We start from the raw sequence: 27923 nt of genomic DNA on the forward strand, positions 1-27923 counted from the left end.
ATCGACTGGCTCAACAGGGATCAGCGGACAGATCCCCCGCAAAGCAAGTGGACTCCAACGACCACGCCCCAAGTGGAAGAGGCTTTAGCCTGCACTGGTGACTTTCCTACATTCTACTCATTCAAGTACTTGTATCTCCCTCAGTTTCTGTTGCAAACTATTAAAAGAACAGTATCAAATCCTTCCAAAAAAAATGTAATATTTTGTTAATTGCGTTTCCAAAGTATAAATTACCTCCTCCCAACAGCTTGCATCAGTCTTAACTTATCTTTTAACAGAAAATGATGAGTTTAATTTTATAATTTTTAGCTTCACTAGAGGTTGCTAGGGGTTCCTTATGCAATGAATAATTTCTGTCTTTCAATAACCACTGACATCAATAACCTTTAAAATGTCCATAAGCAGGGCAGTCATCCCACTGATTAACAATGTAAGGTAGTCCCTTCTCCCACCGACCACTAAGAGGTCACTACACTGACGTCAAATGTAAATGGAAGGGATCGTTAAAATTTTCAGTGCTTCCTGAGTGGGGTTGGCAAGATATTTGCTGGGGGGACATGTCAGCATTACGGTCTAGGCTGGAATTTAGGAAGATTAAATTTTTTTTTGGCTTTAAAATTACCAAAAAAATTTCTATGCACATAAGGGGCCACTGTAGTTAAAAACAAACTGTGGAGCTCTGACAAAAGTTGAATAATTCCCATGCTATAGGTGTAGGCCATTTATGAACCTCACAAAGCCTGACCTGAAAACTCCCAAGATGTTGCCAAGCAAGGCCTAGTCATTACTGCTCACCATCACAGGAGTGAGCTCTCAAAAACGGAGCTCAGAGGTACTGCATCAGAGCCTGACCTGGAAACTCCCATGGCGTTGCTAGGATGCTGCTAAGTGAGGCCTAGCTATTACTGTTCACCTTTGCTAACACAGGAGAGAGCTCTTTACGTTTACGCTCAGTGTTTGAGAACTCACTCCTGTGAAGGTGAACTCCCTTAACAAATGTCCTGGGAGTTTTCAGGTCAGGCTTCATGAGGTATGCAAATAACTGTGCAAACTGTTGGCGCTACAAAAAATCCTGTATAATAAAAATAATAAACAACTACAGCAAGGGCATTATCCAACTTTTGTCAGATCTGCACAGTTTGTCTTTTTTTATTTTTTAAATTTTTGTTGGAAAACTTGTGTGAAACAGAACTTTAAAGTATTTCTAACATTTTAATGGAGTTATTTAATTTGGCTCTTCTAGACAAAAACAGTACTTAACAGAGCTTAAAATAGAGAGTCTCCCGATGAAGGAGCCTACAGCAATCCTAACTACTGCCCTGCTTCAGACCTCAGCGTAGACACAGAGGGCCGGCTGACAAGCTTGTGCGTATGTCTTAGGAGATCAGCTTTTCTGCTTGGCGCTGCCAGCTTGCTGTTTACAGCACCGAGCATCAGTGTCTGCTCTCTCTGTGCCACCTGAATTTAGCTGCCTTTTCAATCCTCGGGAGCACAAATATGAACATCTACTTCAGAGCAATGTCTGTCAGGGAAAGAAATAAGTGACAAGGAGCAAGCCCTGTGCTTAGGACTCAAAAATTCCCCCTGTGTACCACAGCTATAGATCACTTTTTTTTTTTTACGACACTAACACTCTGAAAGAAGGCGAGCTGCATGAGCGGATTTTATATGAATCTCTGGGACTTGGGCCGTGGAACAGGCAGTTATTGTTAGAACTTGCGGTAATGCAGTGTTTGCTTCCGTCGCCAGGGAAACGGAGGCCTGGAAACAGATAGCTAAAACAGATGTGCTGCGAGACATGAAGTAACTGATAAGTATGATCCAAGAGCACGGGGCCCTTTTTCCAAAGATCTGCGCTGTGCGATACGCCCCCACTGCTCCTATAAAAGGGACAACACTTTTCCACACGACACAAGGTTTTCGGTGATAGCTGTAATTGCCGCATATATAAAAAAAATTATTATTGCTTATTAAATGACAATTACAGAATGGACTGATTTCCAAGGCAATATAGCAGTTACTTAAAAGCAAATTAAGGCCATAAAAGAAGAAAAATGGTCCTTAAGATGGACGTAACATATTGAAAATCAGGCACAATAAAGGTTTCTGCTTTTTTGTTACTTTCGATGCCAACATAATCGTCTTTTATTTCACATCCTTTCCACTTGATTTAAACGGTGTGTTCAATTCTAGAGCGCACGGAAGGAAAATGGAGAGAGATGTGTTCTGCCTGCAATAATCGTGCAGCATTAAAGTGACTGTTATCGCAAAAACTTAGTTGTAGACTATCAATATATATCGCTCACCCAAATATCTTTCCATCGCCATATGCCACTTTGCGACATTTCAATAGTTGAACGCAGCGCCTTGTTTACATAGGCAGAGCTGTGTTCTGTCAGTCTCCTCAGAGATCAACAGGTGCAGGCGCTCATCCATTGGATGGCACCTGCTGAACGGCTTCTGCTGTGTCCAACCACATGCCCCACCATGGCAGAAGTGCAAAATCACATTTATATACGTGATTTTGCACAGAACGTCTGCCCTGTAGCAGTAAATCTGCTATAGGGCAGACGGCAAGTGGTCAAAGGGTCAATACACCCCAAAAGTGATATTTTGGTAGAACAAGGTGGGTTAGATGGATACAAAACACATGCTATAGGAGACTCAAAACTGAATGATCAATACTTAATTTTGTAAGCTCTTTCATTCATGGTCTCTCCTAGAAAGTTCTGCTATTGGTTTTAATCATATTAATGTACATGGGAAAAGGACAAAATCTTTTCTTCACAAATATATGTATGAAGACATTCCTATATACATATTCAAATAGGCTGGTGTCATTGGGCTCTTTTTCCGACATCCTCACAGTAATGAAAACAAAAGTTTTTTCCACTGAAACGTAAGCCTCAAGTCACGTTGTACTGGTGCAGGTGTGAATTTGCCTGTAATGATCCAATATTTGTTCTGTGGGGGCCTGAAACTTTCCTTTAACCATTAGCCGCCCGGCCAATACCCGTTTGGAGGCCGCAAAAATGCTGCAGATTTCCGGGGTATACGGGGTATATGTCCTCCCACACATGCGCAGTTCGCACGGTTGCAGAGCCGCGCAGCGGCGCGATACGTCACCGGCCGTGTACCTCGGACACGGCCGATGACAGATCTGAGTACCGGCCCCCGTTGCCAGTACCATGTGAACTGCTGTGACCAATCACAGAAGGTCACATGACAGTTGTATACAATGAATGGCTTCATTCATGCCATCCATTGTATACTAGTGCCTAGCTGTGAATGGTCACAGCAGGTCACATGCACATGTCATGTGATTAGCTGTGGCCAAATCACAGCTAAGCACAAAAAAAAAAAAAAAAAAAAAAAAACCAAAACCTGAATGAATCGCTATCATTCAGGTAAATGCTTGCTTATAGCAAAGTAATTCTTTGCTATAAGCAAAATGTGTAAAAAAAAAAAAAAAAAAAAAATACTGATTACTTCCCCAAAGCAGTACAATGTTACTATGGTAACATTGTACTACTTTGGTCATAGTAAAATATGAAAAAAATTAAAAAAAAAAAAAAAAATTAATAAAAAAAATATATATATATATATATATATATATATATATATATATTTTTTTTTCATACTGTCACCAGTCAGTGTCGCTGTTCACCGCTGTCAGTTATATGAGGACACTGTACTGCACTGGTGACAGTATGTAAAAAAAAAAAGTGAAAATAATTTTTTTAATTTTTTAATTTTCCGAAAAATTATGACAAAAAAAATACTTCAAAAAACTCGCCATTCCTCTTATGAAGTATGTCGGACTGTCTACTCTGCAATAAGGGGTCATTTGGGGGTATCTGTACTATTCTGACTTTCTTGGACCTCAAGAAATTAGATTGGCTGTCAGTACTTTAGGATTGACCAATTTTCAGATCTCTACCATAGTTTGTGAGCTCTATAACTTTCCTACAAACTAAATTATACATCCTAATTTTGGTTATTTTCACCAAAGACATGTAGCAGAATACATCTTGGCCTAAATTTTTGGTCTTTTTTGTTAATTTAGCAAAAAATAAAAACCCCAGCGGTGATTAAATACCACCAAAAGAAAGCTCTAGTTGTGTGAAGAAAATAATAAAATTTTAGTTTGGGTACAATGCTGTATGACCGTGCAATTGTCATTCAAAGTGTGAGAGCGCTGAAACGTGAAAACTGGCCTGGGCAGGAAGGTGTAAAATTGCCCGGTATTGAAATGGTTTAAGGGACTCCACTTCTGCATATTGTGTCCCGCACTGAGCACTTATCTGACACACACGATAGGAAGAGTATGGTTCATTAAAAACTATCTATATATATATATATATATATATATATATATATATATATATATATATATATATATATATATATATATATCTCTATCTACATCTATATCTACAAATACACAGAAAAATATATATGTATCCATCTCCAATGTCAGAATGCACTGTTACCTTAATGTGCCACACCCCACTTCCATAAAACAGTTGCAGGCCAAGAAACTTGGTTACAGACAGCGAACGTGTGAACACGGTCTATAAAAGTCGCTGGATCAAGCGGACACTGTGCAGGAGAAGGAGGAGGGCAGCCTGCTAAGAGGAACATATGAAGAGGTGCTTTATCAAGAATTTATGTCTTTAGCTTAACCCTACAGCTGCTGGGAAGCCTGCAATTAATGTCACGGCCAAGTAGCACAACCAAAACAAAAAATTTACAATCGACTTTTATGTTGTAATCTACTTAAGTGAGCAGAGAAAAAAGCCATACGTTTTTTGTTAAAGGAAAACACAGATCCAGACGGGATGGCTTTATAGTGTGTAGAATGACATTATATTAGCTTAGTCCTATAATACCGCTGGATCAGCTCACAAGTGTTAGGCCCAGCCATAACGCCCCTCCGCCTCGCTGCTATAGGTTTACATTCACAGCCCATTTTCATCCCGGGGAAAACTGTAACAAACTGACATTTTTCAAAGCCAATAAGATGATCTATAGTGTGTCTTACTGGCCGCCGGATAACAAGTATTTCATTCAATATATACATTGTGCGGAATTTGATTTCGGAGATGTGAAATGGTAAATGTCTTTGGCAGCGGCCGATATTATTCCCTACCGCCACAGAGCAATAAATGGTAGCCCGCTGCCCTAAGCTGAACCGTGGCCATCACTTTCTACCCTTGTTGAGTTAGTATATAAAAGCTTCATGAATCAGGGAACACATCTGTGCCTGTCAGGCACCGTTGGCTATAGTTCTGAGGTAGCTTGTACGTCTTCCAGCCAAGGAGCGGCAGAAAAATTATAATAAGGTGATGTCTACAAGTCTGCACGATAAGGTGGGAACACGGCCAGAAGGGGATGGAGGCACTAAAACAGCCTGTGACTTCTGAAAATATAGGAGATCTAATGTGCAGGTCAGAAGTATTATATGTGCGGAGCACCAAGTAAAACATACTGTGTGCTATACAGAGGAATATAATCCAGCTGCTTAAAACCTAAAGGGAATAAGTAAACATAAAACCCTAAACATATAACTAATTAAAATTGTTTATTACTGTGTCTGAAAAAAGTCTAGTATAATGCCTATGACAGCCAATCAGCATCACTCTAATATTGACAAGATAGATTTGGATGTGATAATCTCCTAAATGGCAGCACAGATGCCATTTTGAGACATTCTAATAAGTTTTGTTCAACTTTAAAGCTTAGTTCAATTTTATTTTGGCAGCCCAAAGGATATAACCTACTTCTAATGACGTGTTACCCATGTTCTGTCAGCTGCCATTTTGTGTACAAATCTTCTGTGCAGTGACTCTGGATACCCCCCACAGAGCAGTGAGCTTTCCAGCACTGTGGTTGATAAGATCAGCTGCAAGTACAAAGCATTGGCGATTCTCGCCACTTTGAACACTCTCACCTATTAACAAAACTCTCACTATTTTTTCCCAAGACGAAGAGCTCTCCGATTGGAGGAGGTGGGTTCTGTCATTCATCCTGCCAGGAGGACATGGGACAAACTTTACTAGAAGGCAGGCCATGAGTTGCAGGAAAGAAAATAGATTCCTCCATCAAAACAAGCAGTATTGATGAGGGAAACCCTCCCATGGAGCTATTGTGTTCTCCCATCCAGGAGATGACAATTACTGCTAGTGGTTGTAGGTGCTGGCAATAATCGCATGCTAAAAATCAAACATGCTGGTAGTACCCAAGTCGATCGATGGATCAACTTGGGTACAATCAGCCTGCCCATAGATGGATCAAATCTGTACTGGTCCCTGCTGAACTGGCGAGATTCGATCCATCCATGGCTGGCTTAAAGGATCACCTTTTGACCAAAAATAATAAATACACATTTTTTTGCAGGTAAAAAAAAATGTGCATTATTTTTGGTTGCAGCAGCCTGTAAAACTTGCACCAGCGATCAGCAGATAGCTGGTGCCATGCAGGTCTCCTGCAGACCTGTCACAGTGTCATGGTAGTCTGGACTTGTAGTTCATTCATTCACAGAACACTGATGCAGCCATGCCACACTTTTAAAAAGTGACAGCTAGTACAGGGAACCTCTCCCCATACTGCAGTCACGTGGGGTGGCTGGAAGGGGGAATCAGGCAGTGGCTGCAGCATTGGGAAACAAACATGTTCCCAAAAGGTGAACGCATTTTTTAAGTTATGCCTTTGGAGCTGCATAGGCAGAAGAAAAAAAAAAAAAAAACTTAAGTTTACAGTAAGATTTTTTTTAGTGGAAACAACCCTGTAGTGCTTGAAGTGTTATATTACCTGGTCCCTCGCTCTATGCTGTGGTCCCACCAACCCATACGTCACTACTATGCTCTACAATGAAGTTGTAATGGAGTGCTGGGAACTAGTTTATAGAGAGCTGCCCTTGCTGCCAGCCTGCAAATTATCTTTTAAAATGGTGAGCCCTGCAAAGGGCACTGTAGTAAGAGCGCCATCAATGTTTAAAGCAACACAAAACCATAATCAACAATTATTTTGCTCAAAAAATTGCTTCTTACTGTGCTTATAATTCTCCTTTTGAGGTCTTCTGCATACTCCCAAGAGTGTCCTCTTCCCCTTCACTACCATTTTTTTTTTCTTTTTTGAAGGAGCAGTGCATGTACTTCACAGTCATGTGCACAGCTGTATTGACCGTTACCATAATTTCTAGGGTCCTCCTAGAGACCCTAAAAAAAGACAAAAGTCCATCCAGTTCAACCATTTAAAAAAAGTTATAATCCTATACCCACAGTTGATCCAGCGGAAAGCAAAAAGAAAGCAGCAAAGCATGATCCAATTTGCTCCTGCAGGGGAAAAAATTCCTTCCTGATTCCCCGAGAGTCAATCGGATATTCCCTGGATCAACGTTACCTATAAATGTTAGTATTCAGTTATATTCTGTGTATCTAAGAAACAATCCAGGCCTTTTTTTAAAGCAATCCACTGAGCTGGCAAGAATCAACTCTTGAGGGAGTCTATTCCACATTTTCAGAGCTCTTACTGTGAAGAAACCTTTCAGTGTTTGGAGATTACATTTCTTTTCCTCCGTAAAGAGTGCCCCCTTGTCCTCTGTGATTACCTCAAGGTGAATAACTCTACACCGAGTCCACTATATGAACCACTGATGTATTGATACATGTTGATTATATCCCCCTTTAACCTCCTCTTCCCAAGAGAGAATACAGTCAGTTCCTCTAATCTAAACAGTGCACTGAGGTCAGCTTGCACCTTTACTGAGGATTCATTGCAATGAGACTTGTGTGTTCTGCTATGCTGGATCCATTCGTCTATCAAAAGACTAGAGGTTGGAATTTAGTGGGTGGTATTAGGCTGAGGGAAGGATTGATTGAAGAAAAGATACTTGTTGGTACTGTGTGCGTCCACAAGTATATATGAGGTCTATTTTGGGAATGAGCATTAGAGGAGGCTACTGGGCACTATAGAGGACGAAAGTAGCCATTCTATACCATGAAGAGAATGGGAGCAAAGTAAAATGATTTTCATAGGTGCAGATTGCTGTGACTAATACAAGGTAGGTTTTTTTATGATGCAAAATACAGACTAGAATTTTTTTTTTCTTTCTCCATTGTGAATTTAGTATCGCTTAAATACATCCAGTTGACTTACCAAAGTAAGTCACACAAGTAGCCATGGCATTCTGGGGGCTGTTCCCCTTTTCGTTAGGCTTGTGGCAGAAGAGATAAGGACCAATTGACCTAGATGAATTTGTTAAGACAAACCTATTGTGTAGGAGGGCTTATTCAGGACAACGATGAGAGAGTCCAACACAGAGTCAAGTGGACCTTTAAAATATTGTTGGCACTCAACTACTTTGACTGCCTTCTTGACTCTTTTGTAGTCATGTAGGAACAAGCAAATGAACACTTAGGGCCCAGTAGTGGACATGCTATCTGACACACTTGAAAGTATCAGATATGAGTGAAGGCCAAATCCTGTGCAAGAGAGCAATTATTTCAGTTGTCGCACACAGGAAAGGCACATTCTTTAAAATTGAGGCACCAGTTTTTTTAAACACTAACAAAGTTGCTTTAAGCCAATGCTACCATTTAGGAAAATGTACAAGGAAGCATTAAGGTTTAGACAATCTCATTCTCACCTGCTGGACAGACTAAGAAGCTCGTGTTTTTCGGTCACAGGTGCCTTTTTATCTAGCTCCCAGATCAGCACGTTGATGAGATGAGAATTCTTAATGACAATAGGAACCTCTTCAAACATGCTTTCGAAGGCAATGCTTGCCTTTTTCAATCTGCAGACAAGAGACAGGGCACAATTGATCAGAAACACAGCAATCAAATTGATTTAAAGACTGAGAAGCAACTGGTAATATTCAGCTGTATATATTGGACTTCCTGTAAGCTCTATGGAACAGAATCATCATCTGATGAATGAGGGACATAAAAAAAATAAAATAGATACTAATGCATGCCCTCTTCCAAAGAGCTATTAGACTTACCTACTCCAGCGGCCATGTCGCTTACCTTTCCAGCTCTACAGTCTCCATCAGACTCTTCAATGTTCCATACTTCCAATAATATCTAATGGAGGATGCAGTGCTGGAAACCTTGGAGACGTAAGAGACATGTCCAATTGAGGAGTTTTTTTTTTTTTTTTTTTAAATAACAGGTTTATACTTGCATGCTCTGTGCAATGGAATTACACAGAGCAGCCCCGAACCTCCTCTTTTCAAGCACCCTGCAGGCGCACTTGGCTCTTCTTCTTGAAGTGCTACCATAGGAAGCTGCCTCCTATGATGGCACACATGCGAGGGTCGGTTTTGCTGTCCATATCCCACAGCCACAGGATTTGACCGACAGCAGCAGTACCAATGGCTCCTGCTACTCTCAGCAGGGGGGAAGAGGAAAGAGCAGCTACAGACAAGCACAGCGCTGGATCGAGTGAGGAATTGTGCAAGTATAACGAGGAGTGAGGGGGTGATAATTTAACCTAAACATTTTTCATACATTAAAATTATAATAAAATTATAATACATTAAAATGGAACTACACTGTATCTAAGCATCACAAACCCAAAGCACTATTTAATTAATTTTTAATAGTCAACGTAAACCCAGCCATCGATCCATGTCTCCGTGATTTGTTTGGCTGAGAAATCACTTAGAACCCCCCAGCATTTCAGGCCGTGGCCATCTTGAGTAAGGGCAGATAATTCATAAAGCAAAATGTTCAGGCTTTACAACCACTTTAAAGATTGTTACAATTTGTTTTCTATAAACATTAATGAAGGGTTAGAACCTCTGTCAAGTTTACATTGTAGTCTACCCCATCTGGGAAATCTCCTCTGACTTCCTATACTAGCAGTTACAATATATCAAAGGTTTCATTCCCCTTCACTAAAATATATTTTTTGGTGCAAGGGACCTTCATTTCAAAGAATGGAAAATTTAGTACTAAAGGACACAAGAACCAAAAATAGATCATTCAGTCCTGCATGGTTGCTGGCAGGCCCGAATCACAGGTGAGTGTTTATATTTAAGAATGCAGTAGTAAAATGTACCCACCAGACACCCCAGCTACCACACACAGTTATGGTCATTAGCCAAAATGGTTTGAAGATGCCCCCAGTGAAGTCTTTAATTTAGAACAACAAATATTTGGATAATGCCAAGGAATATCATCTTTGATATTGTCTTGTGACAGGTGGAAAAATTAAATTACTGTATGGAAGTCTCATTACTGCAGCCCCAAAAGATATTAGACTGCCAGTAATCCAACCCACCTAAGCACATCCAAAAGCTGAGCAAACACGATCGAAGCATCCATTAGGCCAGGGGTGATCAAAATTTTGAAGAGCAAGGACCACTTAAGGCATTTGTTAACGGGTCGTGGACCACAGTGAAATTAAGCGGTTCAGGATTTTGAATAGCATAATGAATATATTCCTCCTGCAGCCGCAGGGAGAGGAGGAAAAGCCGGTATTTGGTGGTTGCAGGAGGATAATGGAGAGGATTGGTTCCTGTATATGCCGCCCCCACCGCCTTTCCTGTCAAAGCGTACAACAGAATATGACAGGGACAGGTGAAAAAGCAGCCTAATGGTTGTTAACCCTTCTATTGGAGCCAATATGCCCATTGCAAAAGCGCAGTGTACGTGTTTAGCCACCTCCCACCCGTCATATAAGGAAATGATGGGAGGGAAGCAGCACTCTCGCTCTGGGAGGACGTCATCCCACTCTAACTGTGCATGAGTGCCCCTGGGTGCGTGCGGTGATTGGCGGTTACCAATCACAGTAAAGACCTGATGACGTTGGTTCTGTCATGAGATCAGCTGTGTTCAATCACAGCTGATCACATGTAAACAGGAAATGCAGGTTATCGGCAGTCCTTTCCTCACGCTGAGGGGACATCTACACTGATCAGTGCCCTGATGATCAGTGCCACTCCATTAATGCCACCTGTCAGTGCCCATCAACGCCAGTTACCAGTGCCCATCAATGCCACATATCAGTGCCGGTTATCAGTGCCATATATGAGTGCTGCCTTTCAGTGCCCGTCAGTGCTGCCTGTCAATGCCCATCAGTGCCTCCTCATCAGTGCTCATCACTGCAGCCTCATTAGCCTCAAACGTTTGTTTAGCAAAACATAAAAAACCCAGTGGTGATTAAATACCACCAAACGAAAGCACTATATGTCTCAAAAAAGATAAAAATTTTGTTTGGGTGCAGTGTTGCATGACCACACAATTGTCAAAGTGTGACAGCACTGAAAGCTCAAAATTAACCTGGCCAGGAAGGGGGTAAAAGTGCTCGGTAGGCAGGTGGTTAAAAACCCTGACTTTTTTTTCCCTCTGGGACAGGAGCTCGCACTACAGAGGAAGCATTGGCTTATGTAGCTCAGCTCCCTCCATGCCTGCCTGCTTCCTCCACTGTGGGCACCGGTTCGATGCACTCTGATACTCTAAGATGGCAGGTTAGCAAGCCCAAATCACAATCAACGAGTTGCCAGCCCCGGGCATGTGCTTCGCTGGTTTGAGGTCGAGGGCCACAGGTTGAGCTCCCCTGCCTTAGGAATTGTATACAACACCAATCCCTGCCACTCACCTACGTCCCAGTCTGTTCAATATCTAACTCATTTCGGTTCAGTGTGGGAAACATTTCATTGAGAAATCATGTATTTACTGGGAGAAGGAGAGCACACTGCAGGTGTAAAGTCTCAATAAGAGAAGGGCCACTAGTGACAGGAGAACAGGAAGATAGATATTGATAAAATTTGCTGATAAATGTATATGGCAAGATCTCCTCAAGTACCCAGCTGTGCAGCCAAAGGCCGGCAGCAGAACTGACATGCAGATTGTTCATGATTGCCGTTTTCTCCTGACTAAGCTACAGCCAATAAGAGTCAAAGCTAAACCCCAGCACTCTTCTGCAAATAAAAATTTAGCTGCCTGCACGTAGTCATCTATTGATTGTCCATATTTTAGAGAGATTGATATATATATAATTGATATATATATCAATTACTTATTTTGCGCCCCCCTCCCAAAACACTGCAGCTACAGTTATGGCGCTAATACGCATACTGCTGGCAACATACTCAACTCAATGCAAAGTGCAAGGGTGCTCGGAATTTAGAAGCAATGTACAGTAGCACTGTTGCCATATCATCACATGAGATGCACAAGACAGACCGCATGGACAGCAGGCGTAGCAGGTGTTTGTGGGACTTTTTGGGCAGTGAAACTAAAAGCATATGTACTTAGAAGTGGTGCAGCACATTGCTTTCAATAGGAGTGGCTCTGCATTAAAATGTTGAAGTATCACTAATCTAAAGGGATAAGGACTAAAATAAAATATAGGGACAGAGTGAAGAGAATTCTCAGGAGGTATGATTCTTGAAGCACACGTGATCAGGTTTCCTCCTACGGCTGATGAAGGTGTTTTCTACAGCTTACCTCGCACCTCCCCAATGTGAGAAACAAGCAACACAGACACTGGGAACACGTACCCTTCCACACTGAAATCTTTCTCCTTGCAAACTTCCATCAGTTTTGGAGTCAGACGATAAGCCTTAAGTGAGAGTGAACCTTGACCGGTCTTAATGGGATCTAAACAAGCAGGAAAAGAGAACGTTATTTATGGGCACAAGATACAAGTCTATGTCCAAAAACTCCTTCAATAAACAGAATTTAAAATCTGCTGTTATTTAAAAAGTCATAAATATGCATTATCCAAAACAAAACATTGCTTCAGAGAAAAATTGAGGCAACAGGTAAAATCTTTATGCAATTGGTTAATGCTACTCGGCAAACAGCAACAGTGTGGATGCAAGGGATCATGGGAAAATGTATTTCTGGTTAATGTAAAGTCATGGCCCTCCTTACCTTCAGACAGAGCAGGGCTTTGGGCAGGTCTTCCAGGTGGGAGTGAATCCAAAGGCTACATGACAATGGAAACCACATGGTTTTTAATGGTGCCCGTTCAGATCAATGCAACTCAGCACTGTGTGATTTTGGAAAAAGCTCCTGTATTACTTTGGTGCGATTCAAGCGCTATTTTGGTCCCATAGAATATGCAAACCACATTTAACGTTGCGCTATACAATTGCACTGAAACTCTTACTGGAGATAAACTTTTTGATGAAAATGATCCTTTAAGGTGGCTATAAAGAACTCCATTTTTACTGAAATCACAAAGCATTAGGAAATATAAAATACCGTATATACTCGAGTATAAGCCGAGTTTTTCAGCACATTTTTTGTGCTGAAAAACAGCCCCCTTGGCTTATACTCGAGTCAACGTCAAGGGGGGCGCGTACAGGGGTGGGCAGAGGGCTGCTGTCTCTTACCTGGCTTCCACGATGATCCATCCAGGAAGCGCTGCTCCTTCCGTCACTCCGGCTACTCCCTCACTCCTGCCGCTCGGCTCCGCCTCCTCACTGGTGATTGGCCGCCAGAACTGTAGCTCAGGAAAGGTACACAGGCGGCCAATCACGGGCGAGGAGGCGGAGCCGAGCGGACCCACGAAAATCGAGTGAGGGAAAAGCCGGTAAGTGTGCAGTGCAGAGGTGCTGCTGCAACCACATATGCTGGCTGCAGCAGCACCATACTGCAACAGGGGTCAGCAAGTGTCATTGGTGTCAGTGGGAGGAATAGTGCCGCATCATTGGTGTCACTGATACTAATGAAGGGGCATTATTCCTCCCACTGACACCAACGATGGGGCACTATTCCTCCCACTGACACCAATGATGGGGCACTATTCCTCCCACTGATACTAATGATGGGGCACTATTCCTCCCACTGACACCAACGATGGGGCACTATTCCTCCCACTGATACCAATGATGGGGCACTATTCCTCCCACTGATACCAATGATGGGGCACTATTCCTCCCACTGACACCAATGATGGGGCTTATACTCGAGTCAATAGTTTTTCCCAGCTTTTTGTGGTAAAATTAGGTACCTCGGCTTATATTCGGGTCGGCTTATACTCGAGTATATACGGTAGTGGTTTCCAGTGACAAAATTGCTGTAGATGTTCCCCCATGTCGATTCAATCTTCTAATAAACCGCACAAAAACTGTCACTTTAGCCCTGGTTCACACTGCTGCGGCCTGTCAAAACATATTCATTTCAATGGGTGCCGTCATTATGCGATTCAAGTCGCAGCAGCAAAAAAAAAAAAAAAAAGTTCCAGGTTCCCTGACTACTTTTCTTTGACTATGGTGCAACTTAAGTGCCACAGATTGCAATGTTACATCACAAAAGTTGCAAGCAAGTCGCAGTGTGAACCGTGTCTTACTGTTCACGATCGAATGGATGCAGACAATCAAATCTGTAGGTGGAGGGTTGCTTAGTTTCTTGATAAAATAAAATTAAAAAATTAAAAAATGAAGGGCCCTTTCCCACCTGCGCATTCCACTGTGGTGCTATGCCATAGGCAGGTTAACGAGTATATTTTTTTGCATTGTGTTAAAGCAACTCATTCATTTCAATGCATAGCATCAGATAAAACTGGACCCGTTTCTTTTTTTTTTTTTTAGTGCAGTATGTACGTTGGGGTGCTCTGCAGCACAGTTCAAATGGCACCCACTGTACTGTAGGGTGCCATCCTAAATGAATGGCATCGCTATGCACAGAACTAAGTGCTGCGCATTACCCAAACTCAATAAATGGGACTAAATGGAAAAATATTTTCAAAAAGTATGCCGTTCCAGCAGCAGTGGCCAGTTAAGTCTACATGGTGACTGAATGGAGAAGGGCTCTCATAATAATAAGTTAATGTAAATTACAATGATTATCCCTGTTCAACCTCTCGCCAAGGAAATCTGAACAAGGTCAAACTGTGCAAAACCCAGAAGGCTCGGGGAGCCGATGCATGTTCAAACTGACGCCAGGTTAAAAAACTCTGTACCAGACGTGTACTCCGTAGAGTATACACAGCTGTAAACGTCCTGGGGCTGACAACTAATACAATAAACTTACAACAAGCTCCCAAAGACAAGAGCAGCCAGCTACTGCCCTTAAAGGGGCCCACATCTATTTCCCCAATTCCCGTAACATGGAATTATTAAAAAGTACACTTATATAGTTGTTTGCAAAAAGTCCGGCCACCCATGGAAAAAGTCATGTTTTACTGAAAAATTTTTTTTTTTTTTATTGTAAAATTTTCACAATGACTGCACAGGGAATACATTTAAATCTGACCTATTTCTGCAACATCGTAATGCAGCTATTCTTTACTTACTAAATTGGATTAACATCAATTACTGCAAATCTATAGGTAGATCGCAGTACATCAAGAAAACCCTAAAATTTGTGCATAAGCCCAATTTAGTTCAAGAGTATGAAAATACATAAACATTTGGGGGTTTTTAAATTTATAAATGCTGCAAATACATATATGTTAATCTGACAGCGAATTCCTAATTTGCAATTTCAGCCAACACTATAGTGGCTCTGGTGCACTGAGATCCCAGGCAGTGTCATCAACCCTTGAAAACACCCCATTGGATGAAACGTGATGGAGGCAGAGCCTGTGCCGACGTCATCATGCCTACCAGAGGTGACGGCAGTTCTGGATTAATGTGTGATTGCCTGTTTAATGTGAGTAGATAAACAGTATATTGACATAATAAGCAACAGGTTGCATTATGGAATGCCTACAGTGAAGGAAATAAGTATTTGATCCCCTGCTGATTTTGAATGTTTGCCCACTCACAAAGAAATGATCAGTCTAAAAAGTGAATGGTAGGTGTATTGTAACACTGAGACAGAATAGCAACACAAAATTCAAAAGAAATGCATGTCTAACAAATTATGCACTGATTTGCATGTTCATGAGGGAAATAAGTATTTGATCCCCTATCATTCAGCAGGATTTCTGGCTACCAGGTGTCTTTCATACAGGTTACAAGCTGAGATTAGAAGCAGTCTCTTAAAGGGAGTGCTGCTAATCTCATTTTGTTACCTGTATAAAAGACACCTGTCCACAGGAGCAATCAAACACTCAGATTTCAAACTCTCCACCGTAGCAAAGACCAAAGAGCTGTCCAAGGATGTCAGGGACAAGATTGTAGACCTACACAAGGCTGGACTGGGCTACCAAACTATCGCCAAGCAGCTTGGTGAGAAGGTGACAACAGTTGGTGCAATCATTTGCAAATGGAAGAAACACAAAACAACTGTCAGTCTCCCTAGGTCTGGTGCACCATGCAAGATCTCACCTCGTGGAGTGTCGATCATGAGAACAGTGAGGAATCATCCCAGAAGTACACGTGAGGATCTGGTCAATGATCTCCAGGCAGCTGGGACCACAGTCACCAAGAAAACAATTGGTAACACACTACACCGACAAGGATTTAAATCCTGCAGTGCCAGCAAGGTCCCTCTGCTCAAGAAAGCACATGTCCAGGCCCATCTGAAGTTTGCCACTGAACATCTGAATCATGGACTGGTTGAAAGTGTGGTGGTCAGATGAGACCAAAATCAAGCTCTTAGACATCAACTCAACTCGTCGTGTTTGGAGGAGGAGGAATGCTGCCTATGACCCCAAGAACACCATCCCAACTGTCAAACATGGTGGTGGAAACATTCTGCTTTGGGGGTGTTTTTCTGCTAAGGGGACAGGACAACTGCACCGCATCAAAGGGACGATGGACGGGGCAATGTACCATCAAATCTTGGAGAGTACCTTCTTCCCTAAGTCAGGGCATTGAAAATAGACCATGGATGGGTGTTCCAGCATGACAATGACCCAAAAAACATGGCCAAGGCAACAAAGGAGTGGCTCAAGAAGAAGCACATTAGGGTCCTGGAGTGGCCTAGCCAGTCTCCAGTCCTTAATCTGATTGAAAATCTGTGGAGGGAGCTGAAAGTTTGAGTTACCAAACGTCAGCCACCAAACCTTAAGCACTTGGAGAGGATCTGCCAAGAAGAGTGGGCCAAAATCCCTCCTGAGATGTGTGCAAATCTGGTGGCCAACTACAGGAAATGCCTGACCTCTGTGAATGCCAACAAGGGATTTGCCACCAAGCACTAAGTCATGTTTTGCGAAGGGGATCAAATACTTGTCCCTCATGAACATGCAAATCAGTGCAGAATTTGTTAGACATGCATTTCTTTTGAATTTTTTGTTGCTATTCTGTCTCTCAGTGTTACAATACACCTACCATTCGATTTTTAGACTGATCATTTCTTTGTGAGTGGGCAAACATTCAAAATCAGCAGGGGATCAAATACTTATTTCCTTCACTGTATTTCTTTTGTCGGAATAACATGCATGGCGGAGGTGAAGTGCTGGTGCTGAATCCCTGCTAATGTGTACTGTGGTTCCCAAGTGCCTGTGGAAAATCCTGTTGTGATCCTCACTGATGGTCTCTGAGCCCTAAATGGATGATCCCAAATAAAAAAAAAAAAAAAAAAAAAGACTGTTTTAAACCACTTATAATCTGGATCTACTTAATTGGTAAGAGGATGCATATGGTTGTGGTGATGGTAAAGCTCACTGAAGCTATTCCTACTTATCACATGTGGAAGAAACACAGTTCACAGTTGTGGAGTGGTGTTAGAACTCTCCTGAATTTACAAGTTTATTTTTCTTTTGCATTTGGACTTTGATTTATGTTACTAGTGGTGGTGGAACCCACGGAAAGTACATGTATTGTTTTATTGTTATGGGAGTTACCCATTGGGGAGTGGGGTATTTTGCTTGAAAACAGCATGGTAAAGCTGGAAGCCGTCATTAAAATCTGATTTGTTCTAAAACATGCAATAAGTTGTAATTGGATGCGGAACCACCCATGTGTCAAACCATTCTGAAAAAGGAGCAGCTTAAGGCTCCATGCACACTGGGTGTTAATAATGCTGGTAATGTTAGCTATGTAAAATCATGTTAAAAACGTGAGTTTTCTAGCTGTTTTTCTATTAACAAAAAAGAAAAAAATATTTTATTTTTTTTTAAACCCAAAAGGGGGGGGGCAAAACCGCTGGTTTGCTTGCCGTGATTTACTGCATTTTTTCAGCTTTCTAGTGTTTTTACAGCTAAAAGACGCCTCTAGAAGCCCACCAATTCTGGGGGTTTTTCCAGCCAAAAAACGCTGATTACAGTCTATGTTTGCATGGACACATAGGATAATATGCTGGGGAGTTTGCTGCCTGTAGAAAAAACGTCAAAAGCCAAAAACAGCCGCTGTGCATGAGGACTAAAGTGATATTCAAAGCTATTTTTTTGTTGGGCCTAAAAAACAAGAAAACAAAAAAACAAAAAAACAAAAAAACAAAAAAAAAAAAGGTATACTTATCTGCTCTGTGCAATGATATTACATAGAGCAGTCTCTTAGCACCTCTTTGGCGGTGCCCAGATGGCATTGGCCTCTCCTCCAGGTGACTTGTCAGCAAGCATGGTGCTAAGGGGTGGGCACTTATGCAAGCGTGCTCCTGCATAGGACTGTGTGTGTCCATAGACAAACAGCGCTGGTAAGCCCAGCCCTCTTTCACTCCTCATTGGAGTTTGATAACTGCAGCAGAAGTCTCCTGATACTGCCTGTTGCACCAGGAAGAGGAGAAAGTGGAGCTGTATTTGAGACCACGCTGGATCAAGAGAGAAGGCTGGTGTTTCGAGTTTTGTGGGGCGGGGTCAAGTAGAGGAAGGTTTTAACTTTAATGCAGAGAATACATTAGGGTAAAAGCCACTTTAATACTACTGCAACATCAGGAAGGATTTCCTACTTAACCATAAGCCACACATCTAATAACATCCCTTTGATGTACTACATCTCAAACATTAATCACAGGTGCATAAAACTGTATCTGTGCAATAATAATATAAAACAGAGTATAAAAAAAAAGAAAAAAAGAAAAAGCAATTAGTTAATCTATTTTCTAGTGTCTGCAGTTTCCACTGCCGATGAGTAGAGGGAGAGAGGGCGTGCTGAAAAATGAGTACAATTTCAATGCTTGGCTTATTAGCATGCAGACTACAAAGTTCTCCAGCACACAGCGTGCCTCCGGTGCATCTCAAATCAGCAATACAATGGCCACTGAGCTGTCTTTCTAGTTCACACAGATACAGATCCCTCCGTACAAACAACGTGTGTCTCATGTCCACAGGCACAGATAGCTGGTCAGGGGTGAGGGAGCAGACAGGCGCTGCATTTATATGTACCGGCCAGTTTGCTTTTTACAAGCTGCACTCTTGCTTTGCGTCTGGATATTTACGGTGCGCAGTGCTTTGTGAAACAGCCCGATCGTTTAGGGGTGATGACCCTGCATAAGTAGGAATAAATAAAATGTATTTCATGTGAAGCCAGCACCTGCATGCAACAATGAACTATATTATTAGGTATTCTGGTTGCATGGTCTATTAATGTGACTAGAGGTTCATGAAACAGACGAGACAAAAAAAAAAAACAAACTATTACCATTAGCAACCAGAATCTTTATATTATCTAGGCTTTATATTATCTGGGTTCATTAGATCTCACCACAAGAGCACAAGGAAATCCTCTCACCCATTTCAATCAGTGATGAGTCCTGTGCTTACAGGAAAAAAAAAAAAAAAAAACATCCAAAAAGGTATTAACTGCTACTAAGGCCAAAGGACAGGCTCAGCGTAGGCTAGTGTATACGTATGCATAGATTTTAGTGAGTGTACACACATACACCTTATTGCCAAAAGTATTGGGACACCCCTCCAAATCACTGGATTCAGGTGTTCCAACCACCTCCATGGCCACAGGTGTATAAAACCAAGCACCTAGGCATGCAGACTGCTTCTACAAACATTGGTGAAAGAATGGGTCGCTCTCAGGAGCTCAGTGAATTCAAGCGTGGTACCGTGATAGGTTGCCATCTGCGCAATAAGTACATTCGTGACATTTCCTTGCTACTAAATATTCCACGGTCAACTGTTAGTGGGATTAGAACAAAGTGGAAGCAACTGGGAACAACAGCCACGAAAAATGGCAGAGCGGAGTCAGTGCATGCTGAAGCGCACAGTGCGCAGAAGTCACCAACTGTCTGCAGAGTCAATAGCCAAAGACCTTCAGATTAGCACAACAGTGCGTAAAGAGCTTCATGGAATGGGTTTCCATGGCCGAGCAGCTGCCTCCAAGCCTTTTATCACCGAATGCAATGCAAAGCGGCAGATTCATTGGTGTAAAGCATGCCGCCGCTGGACTCTAGGTCTGTGGAGACGTGTTCTCTGGAGTGACGAATCACATTTCTCTGTCTGGCAATCCGATGCATATGTCTGGGTTTTGCGGTTGCCAGGAGAACGGTACTTGCCTGACTGCATTGCACCAAGTGTAAAGTTTGGTGGAGGAGGGATTATGGTGTGGGGTTGTTTTTCAGGGGTTGGGCTTGGCCCCTTAGTTCCAGTGAAGGGAACTCTTAAGGCGTCAGTATACGAAGACATTTTGGACAATTTCATGCTCCCAACTTTGTGGGAACAGTTTGGGGATGGCCCCCTTCCTGTTCCAACATAACTGCGCACCAGTGCACAAAGATCCATAAAGACATGGATAAGCGAGTTTGGGGTGGAGGAACTTGACTGGCCTGCACAGTCCTGACCTCAACCTGATAGAACACCTTTGGGATGCATTAGAGCAGAGACTGCGAGCCAGGCCTTCTCGTCTGACATATCAGTGCCTGACCTCACAAATGCACTTCTGGAAGAATGGTCAAACATTCCCATAGACACACTCCTAAACTTCATGGACAGCCTTCCCAGAAGGGTTGAAGTTGTTATAGCTGCAAAAGGTGAGCCAACTCAATATTGAAACCTACGGACTGACGCCATTAAAAGTTCGTATGTATGTATACACACACACACACACACACATTTGTAAATAGAGGAAAGGGTAGAAACTCTGTGTGTCAACATTGGGGAGAGAACCCATCGCTTCCTGTCCTTATAATCAGAAAAGCAAAGATTTACAATGACTGTTTAGATATTACGATAAATCTAAGGCCCAAAAATGATTTCTTTTTTTTTAGTTTTGGATAGTGACAGAGGGTGGGTTTTTCCTGATCTCTGTCAGTGACACAAAGATTTGCACTATTTGTCCTGGTGATTACGGTCACTGGGACAGAATGTTTAGAAAAATAAAAAAATGAGTTGTCACCAAAAAAGGAACAGAGTAGAAATCTTTCAACGGGGAACACATAAGATGGGATTTCCCTCACTTTGGAGAGATTTCTTCCCACTTCCTGTTGTGTCTAAAGGACAGGAAGTGAATGGGAAAAGTCCCATTGTTTCTATAAAAAGGATTTGCGAGCACCCAACTGGCTTCTGAATTTGATAATTTATCCACATGTGGCAGCGATAAGTAGTGTTCATCACCAACTATCAGCTACACAAGCTTTTGTAAAGTGGCTTTAAGATGGTTGTAGAGGACACCTGTCATGGGAAAGAAGTGCAGCCTGTGACTGCTGATCTCCAGGTTATGTCTAGCATTAATATATTCTGAGACAAAGACCCAAAATGCAAATGAGATCAGAACTTCTGATCCGTATAACTGTAGCAGCTAGCACTTTTAAGTAGGGCATCAGTAGGGGTAGCTCCTATATTTCTCCCATGAAAGGCTTATCTTAGGTTCATTACAGACGCAAAATGATTTTTGCCTGTTGTGATTGGGCAACAGTTTCACATCTATGAACAGCAGCAGGCATCACCGCCTAAAGATCTCAGGTGGAAAATTGTGATTGGGAAGATCAAAAACCTTCCCAACAGCTACAGATTGCTTGAATGTAGATGAAGCAGTCTTCACTGCGACAATCCTAAAAGTACATAAATATGAGGGAAACCGCGGGCACAGCAGAGGATGGTTGGTTCATGCCCTTTGATATAGAAACATGACTCAAACAGAACGCCAACATAAATGCCTTAAAGCGGACCTAAAGTCTTCCATAAAGCTCACCTATTTTAGACTCTTGCACTCCAGGAGTGCTCTAATCTAAACTGCTGACAAAATCTCAGTAATCAGCTCCCTCCAGCTGAAGCAACCAGGTCAACGCTGGGAGAGGTTTGTGTTCAGTCAGTTGCCTCTCCTCTGGCACATCACATACAATCTGACATGGCCAACTGCCAGGGAGGAGGGAAAGGTGGAAAGCAGTTACTGCTGAAACAGAACTTTCTTTTTGTGGGGACTTGGGTGGGATGGAGAAGCAGCTTTCTCAATCGTCACCTAGACTTCAGAGCCATCCAATGCAGAGGGTCCACTTCTCCCATTAGAAGATCCTCTTCTCCCATACTGACTGGCGACCAGGGTGACTAGGCTGCCTAACACACCTACTGGGGTGGGACCTTTTCTGTCCTTCAGTTTTCATTTTTTTCCTAGATTTATTTATTTATTACAGGTAGTTGTTTAGCACGGTCAATTTATCAAGAGCTTTAAAAATATATATTGGACATTCACATCAGTCCTGCCCCCAAAGAGCTTACAATATAAGGTTCCTAACTCACATTCACATATACACATACTAGGGCCAATTTAGGTTGAGTATATTTTTATTTCACAAATTAAACATATCACATCAAGACAATGGCAGTAATTGAAAATGTAACATTATAAACAGTTATGTAAAAAGATCAAAAAAGATTTTGCGGACATTTTCTATAAAGCCTTGCAATGAATAGCAAAATAACATAGACCAATTTTGGATGGGCATATTATATAAAGAGGGAGGAGAAACAAAAAGGAATAGGAAGGAAAGTGGAGAAAAAAAAAAAAAGGGGGGGGGGGGGGGTCGGGTTTATGTGTGTGAAAGCTCTCGGTAACACAAATTCGGAGACGGAGCCTACTAAGGAAGGAAACCAAAACCCACTCAACTGCAGGGGGTAGGGGTACAGATAGTTAAGAGGTTAGGGATTGAGTCAGACAGTATCTGAGGACACTAGGGCTTTCAAAAGGTGGAATAATGCTCAAACATTGACCAGATTTCCAACTGTATCCCATGTGCCACTTTCTTGTGCTACAAGCTCCTCCATGCCCATGATATAATGGACCCAGTGGGTATACTAGGGCCAATTTAAAACACAAGCCAATTAACCTAACCACACATCTTTAGAGTGTGGGTGGAAACCAGAGTACCGGTCGAAAAACCCACGCGGGCACAGAGAGAACATGCAAACTTTGTGCAGATAGTGCCATGGATGGGACCCTCATGCAGCTAGGCAGAAGTGTTAACCACTTAAAAACACTGAGCTGCCCGGTTAAAGACAAACAGTCAATCGTGAAGACTGCCATAAGTGACCGATCCTTTTATATAGCTAGCTGCCTGCCTGTCATATTGATGCATTGGCTGCGGTGTTTTCCAAATCACGGACCTGAAATTCTAACATGGACACTCATTTACAGCATACGTGTTCAGAGTTTGACTTGCAGTATTGATGAGACAGTCCCTGTACTTGACTCTCAAGACAGGGTGACTTAAACTGCTTGCCTACAAGCCAATTTTAAAATTTTTCCCATACATGTTAAAAATCTGCATTGTTTACTACAAAACCTTACCTAAAACCTACAGACATATAATTTTTAAAAAGAGTAATGTTTGCACAAATAGAGTACAAGCAAAATGAAGAAGTAATCAATAAAAATATTTGAAATAAGTCATTGTGTGTATGTAATCCAGGAAGTTATTATACAGGATTTATATAGTGGCAACAGTTTACGTAGCGCTTTACAATATAAAGGGGGATCATCTGTTGGAGGTGACTCAAGTACAGTTCTTAGGTGAAGGTGGGGCAGGCTTATCTGAAAAACTGAGTTTTCAAAGATCGTTGAAGGTGGACAGGGTAGGAAATGACCGTACATACTGGAGCAGGGAGTTCCAGAGGATGGGAGAGGCTCTGGAGAAGTCCTAGAGGCGAGTGTGGGAGGAGGTAACAAGGGAGCTAGAGGGCAGGAGGTCTTGGGAGGAACAGAAAGGATGATTTGGGCAATATCTGCAGATGAGGTTGGTGATGAAGCTGGGGGCAATGTTGTGGATGGCCATATATGTTGTGATTAGAATTTTATACAATGGGGTAGAGGAAGCCAGTGCAGAAATTGTCAAGAGAGGGGCTAGTTGTGAAAATAGATGGCCAGCAGACAAACAAAACTCAGGATTTTTCAGGCAAACATATTAGATTGTCAATTAAACGATGTATTGTAATTCCAATGCTGATGTTATGAAACTCGACAAATTAGAATATCATGCAAAAGTTCATTTATTTCAGTAATGTAACTTAAAAGGTGAAACTAATGTATGAGATAGACTCATTACATGCAAAGCAAGATAGTTCAAGCTGTGATTTGTCATAATTGTGATGATTATGGCTTACAGCTCATTAAAACCCCAAATCCACAATCTCAAAAAATTAGAATATTACATGCAATCAATAAAACAAGGATTGTACATAGAACAATATTGGACCTCTGAAAAGTAGAAGCATGCATATGTACTCAGTACTTGGTTTGGGCCCCTTTTGCAGCAATTACTGCCTCAATGCGGCGTGGCATGGAAGCTATCCTGTGGCACTGCTGAGGTGTTATGGAAGACCAGGATGCTTCAATAGCAGCCTTCAGCTCTTCTGCATTATTCGGTCTCATGTCTCATCTTTTTCTTGGCAATGCCCCATAGATTCTCTATGGGGTTCAGGTCAGGCGAGTTTGCTGGCCAATCAAGCACAGTAATCCCACAGTCATTGAACCAGGTTTTGGTGCTTTTGGCAGTGTGGGCAGGTGCCAAGTCCTGCTGGAAAATGAAGTCAGCATCCCCATAAAGCTCGTCTGTGGAAGGAAGCATGAAGTGCTCCAAAATCTCCTGGTAGACTGTTGCGTTGACCCTGGACTTAATGAAGCACAGTGAACCAACACCAGCAGATGACATGGCTCCCCAAATCAACACAGACTGTGGAAACTTCACACTGGACTTCAAGCATCTTGCAGTGTGTGCCTCTCCATTCTTCCTCCATATTCTGGCTCCTTGGTTTCCAAATGAGATGCAAAAGTTGCTCTCATCAGAAAAGAGGACTTTGGACCATTGAGCAACAGACCAGGTCTGTTTTTCTTTAGCCCCGGTAAGACGCTTCTGATGTTGTTTGTTGTTCAGGAGCGGCTTGACAAGAGGAATACGACATTTGAAGCCCATGTCCAGGATCCATCTGTGTGTGGTCGCTCTTGATGCACTAACTCCAGCCTCAGTCCACTCCTTGTGAAAGTCCCCAACACTTTTGAATGGCCTTTTCCTGACAATCCTCTCCAGGCTACGGTCATCCCTGCTGCTTGTGCACCTTTTTCTTATACACTTTTCCCTTCCACATAACTTTCTATTAATGTGCTTTGATACAGCACTTTGGGAACATCCAACTTCTTTTGCAATTACCTTTTGAGGCTGTCCCTACTTATGGAGGGTGTCAATGATGGTTTTCTGCACAATTGTCATGTCAGCAGTCTTTCCCATGATTGTGATTCCTACTGAACCAGACTGAGACCATTTAAAGGCTCAGGAACCCTTTTTGCAGGTGTTATGGCTTAATTAGCTGATTAGAGTGGGACACTTTGAGCCTAGAATATTGCATCTTTTCACAATATTCTAATTTTCTGAGATTGTGGATTTGGGGATTTCATGAGCTGTAAGCCATAATCATCACAATTATGACAAATCACAGCTTGAACTATCTTGGTTTGCATGTAAGGAGTCTATCTCATATATTAGTTTCACCTTTTAAGTTGCATTCCTGAAATAAATGAACTTTTTCACGATATTCTAATTTTTCGAGTTTCACCTGTATATGGCAACAGTCATCTAAATGACTTTCAGTGATAAGCAACGCTCTCTTAACAGCTGACCATAGAAAACTATCAACTTATATGCAGCTCCCTCTAAAGTATGTGAAAAGCATTCTAATTTCAGCATGGTCTTTAGTGGCCAGGTGAGATGACAGATCTCCCAGAGGGTGATAATGGGTGCTTGTACGGTCAGCACAGCTCATTATTGCACATATCATATTGTTAAATTCTGATAAATCTCTGGGTACAAGCATCTGTGCCATTCTTCCCATTTAGAGCCGGTATAGAAGTTGTTAATTGTACAATATGCACTGTACAGATACTTTGATGAAAACGGCTGCATTCGTTTTTTGTTTTTCACCTACTCACTGTACTGTATCTATGATCTGCACTATACAAAACACTACCACCCTCAACTCCATTATACAGAGGGGAGTTATTTAGTAGTACAAAAACAAGAATAGCTGAAAAAGCAGATAACATTCCTTAAGATTTGCGTTAAGTATGCAGGAAATTACAAGGGCACCAAATTGACGGTGCTATACAAGTACCTGTAACAAATAAATATATTAAAGTGGTTCTAACACCTGAAGGTTTCTTACCTTAATGCATTCTCTACATTAGAGTAAACAACTTTCAGTGTGCAGCAGGAGCACCGGCAGGGGACCCAAGATAAGGAGGATCCAATTGCACAGAGCAGGTAAGTATGTTTGTTTTTTTATTTAATGATCCTTTACGATCACTTTAAATCTTTGTTCTTGGGTTTGGATATACTTTAATTCAAATGTTTGGCAGGTTTATCGCACCCTGCTAATGTTGGACAACCTAATAACTGCTGAGATAAAATATCAACCACAAAAGCAGTGCATAGTTTTTAACAAGTCAGCTGACTCAGACTTGCATTGTGAGTACAAACAGTAAAGCAGTAAAGCAAAACCACTATGTAGCACTGCAAAGCAGGAAGCAGAAACTTCATATGTAAGGAGCCAATGCCTCCCACCATGTGCATTTATAACTAAACGCTATATAAAGAAAACATAAAAACACTAACCACATATTGATAATTTTTTACATCAAGCTAGTTTCTATTGTCACAGGCTCATGTGATTGTTCTCTCTGCTCCCTCTGGGTCCATCTCCAGCCCTGCCAGGTTTCACCCTCATGCTGCAGCCCTGTCACCAGGCCAGCAGTCACATTCTTCCTCCCTGCTTGATAGGGAGATGGTGGAGATATTCAATAGTCAGCTCAGTGGCCAAGATTCTGCTCCTGATGGTCTAGTTTCATCCCCTGCTCCTCTGGATGTGCCCCAGCACTACTCGGGGGACTCTGCAGCAAATTCCCAAAATGAGCAGTGAGAATAGAGGGAATTAGAAAAAGCTACCACTAAATTAACATCTGACCTCAAGCAGGATTTTAGGGAGAATAGCCATCGCCTGGAGAATAATCGAAAATACAGTTGATACTATTCACAGAGTGTCGCAGAATTCTACCAGGATTGCAGACTTATACGGTCACCTTGAGGATGCTTATACCAAAATAGACGACCTTGAGAATCGCAACCGCCAGTGCAATTTTCGAATTAGAGGCCTACCAGAAACGGTTAAAGATATCGCTGCTTTTGCCTACGACCTCATATTGTTAGCAGTTCCGGATACTGACGAAATTAACACGAAGACTGATCGCATCCATAGAGCTTTGATCCCCTTAAAGCCTGATGGATCCCCTCGAGATGTGATCATCAAGCCTCACTTCTTCAGAATTAAGGAAGCGGTGATGTGTTACACCAGAGAACATCCTGACTTGGAAATCGATGGATATAAGATTCAAGTCCGCTGACATTTCGCAAGCTACCATCCAAAAACAGAGGGCGTTTAAACCGTTACTTTCACCTTTGATCTAGAGAGACACACACACTATAGATGGAACTATCCATTCTGCTTGCAATTTATCTACAAATGGCAAATCCTATGCATTCTCTACGTTTTCTGAAGGGGAAAAAATCTTATTGAATTTTGGCTTTATTTTCCTTAGCCCCCATCACGGGATCCTCCCAGAGCAGACGGCCCTCCTCCTCCACTCTCGCCTTTATGGTCTCCATCTCCCAGGAAGAAGAAATCTGCTGCTTCACACTCCAAGT

The 27923-nt window shown here is 42.0% G+C and overlaps 1 protein-coding gene across 1 annotated transcript in view; it reads right to left on the minus strand.

The window, feature by feature from the left end:
* Positions 1-27923, minus strand: part of EIF3H (eukaryotic translation initiation factor 3 subunit H) — a 230832-nt gene that overhangs the window by 27309 nt on the left and 175600 nt on the right. Inside the window, exons 4-5 of the mRNA XM_089659037.1 lie at positions 12515-12614; positions 8651-8800 (exon numbers count right to left, since the gene is read on the minus strand). Coding sequence (XP_089515163.1) covers positions 8651-8800; positions 12515-12614 — 250 coding nt within the window. The remainder of the gene's footprint in view (positions 1-8650; positions 8801-12514; positions 12615-27923) is intronic.

Source organism: Staurois parvus, unplaced genomic scaffold (genome assembly GCF_062004578.1).
Source record: "Staurois parvus isolate SC_StPar_1 unplaced genomic scaffold, SC_StPar_1.0 ptg000030l, whole genome shotgun sequence".
Lineage (NCBI taxonomy): Eukaryota > Metazoa > Chordata > Amphibia > Anura > Ranidae > Staurois > Staurois parvus.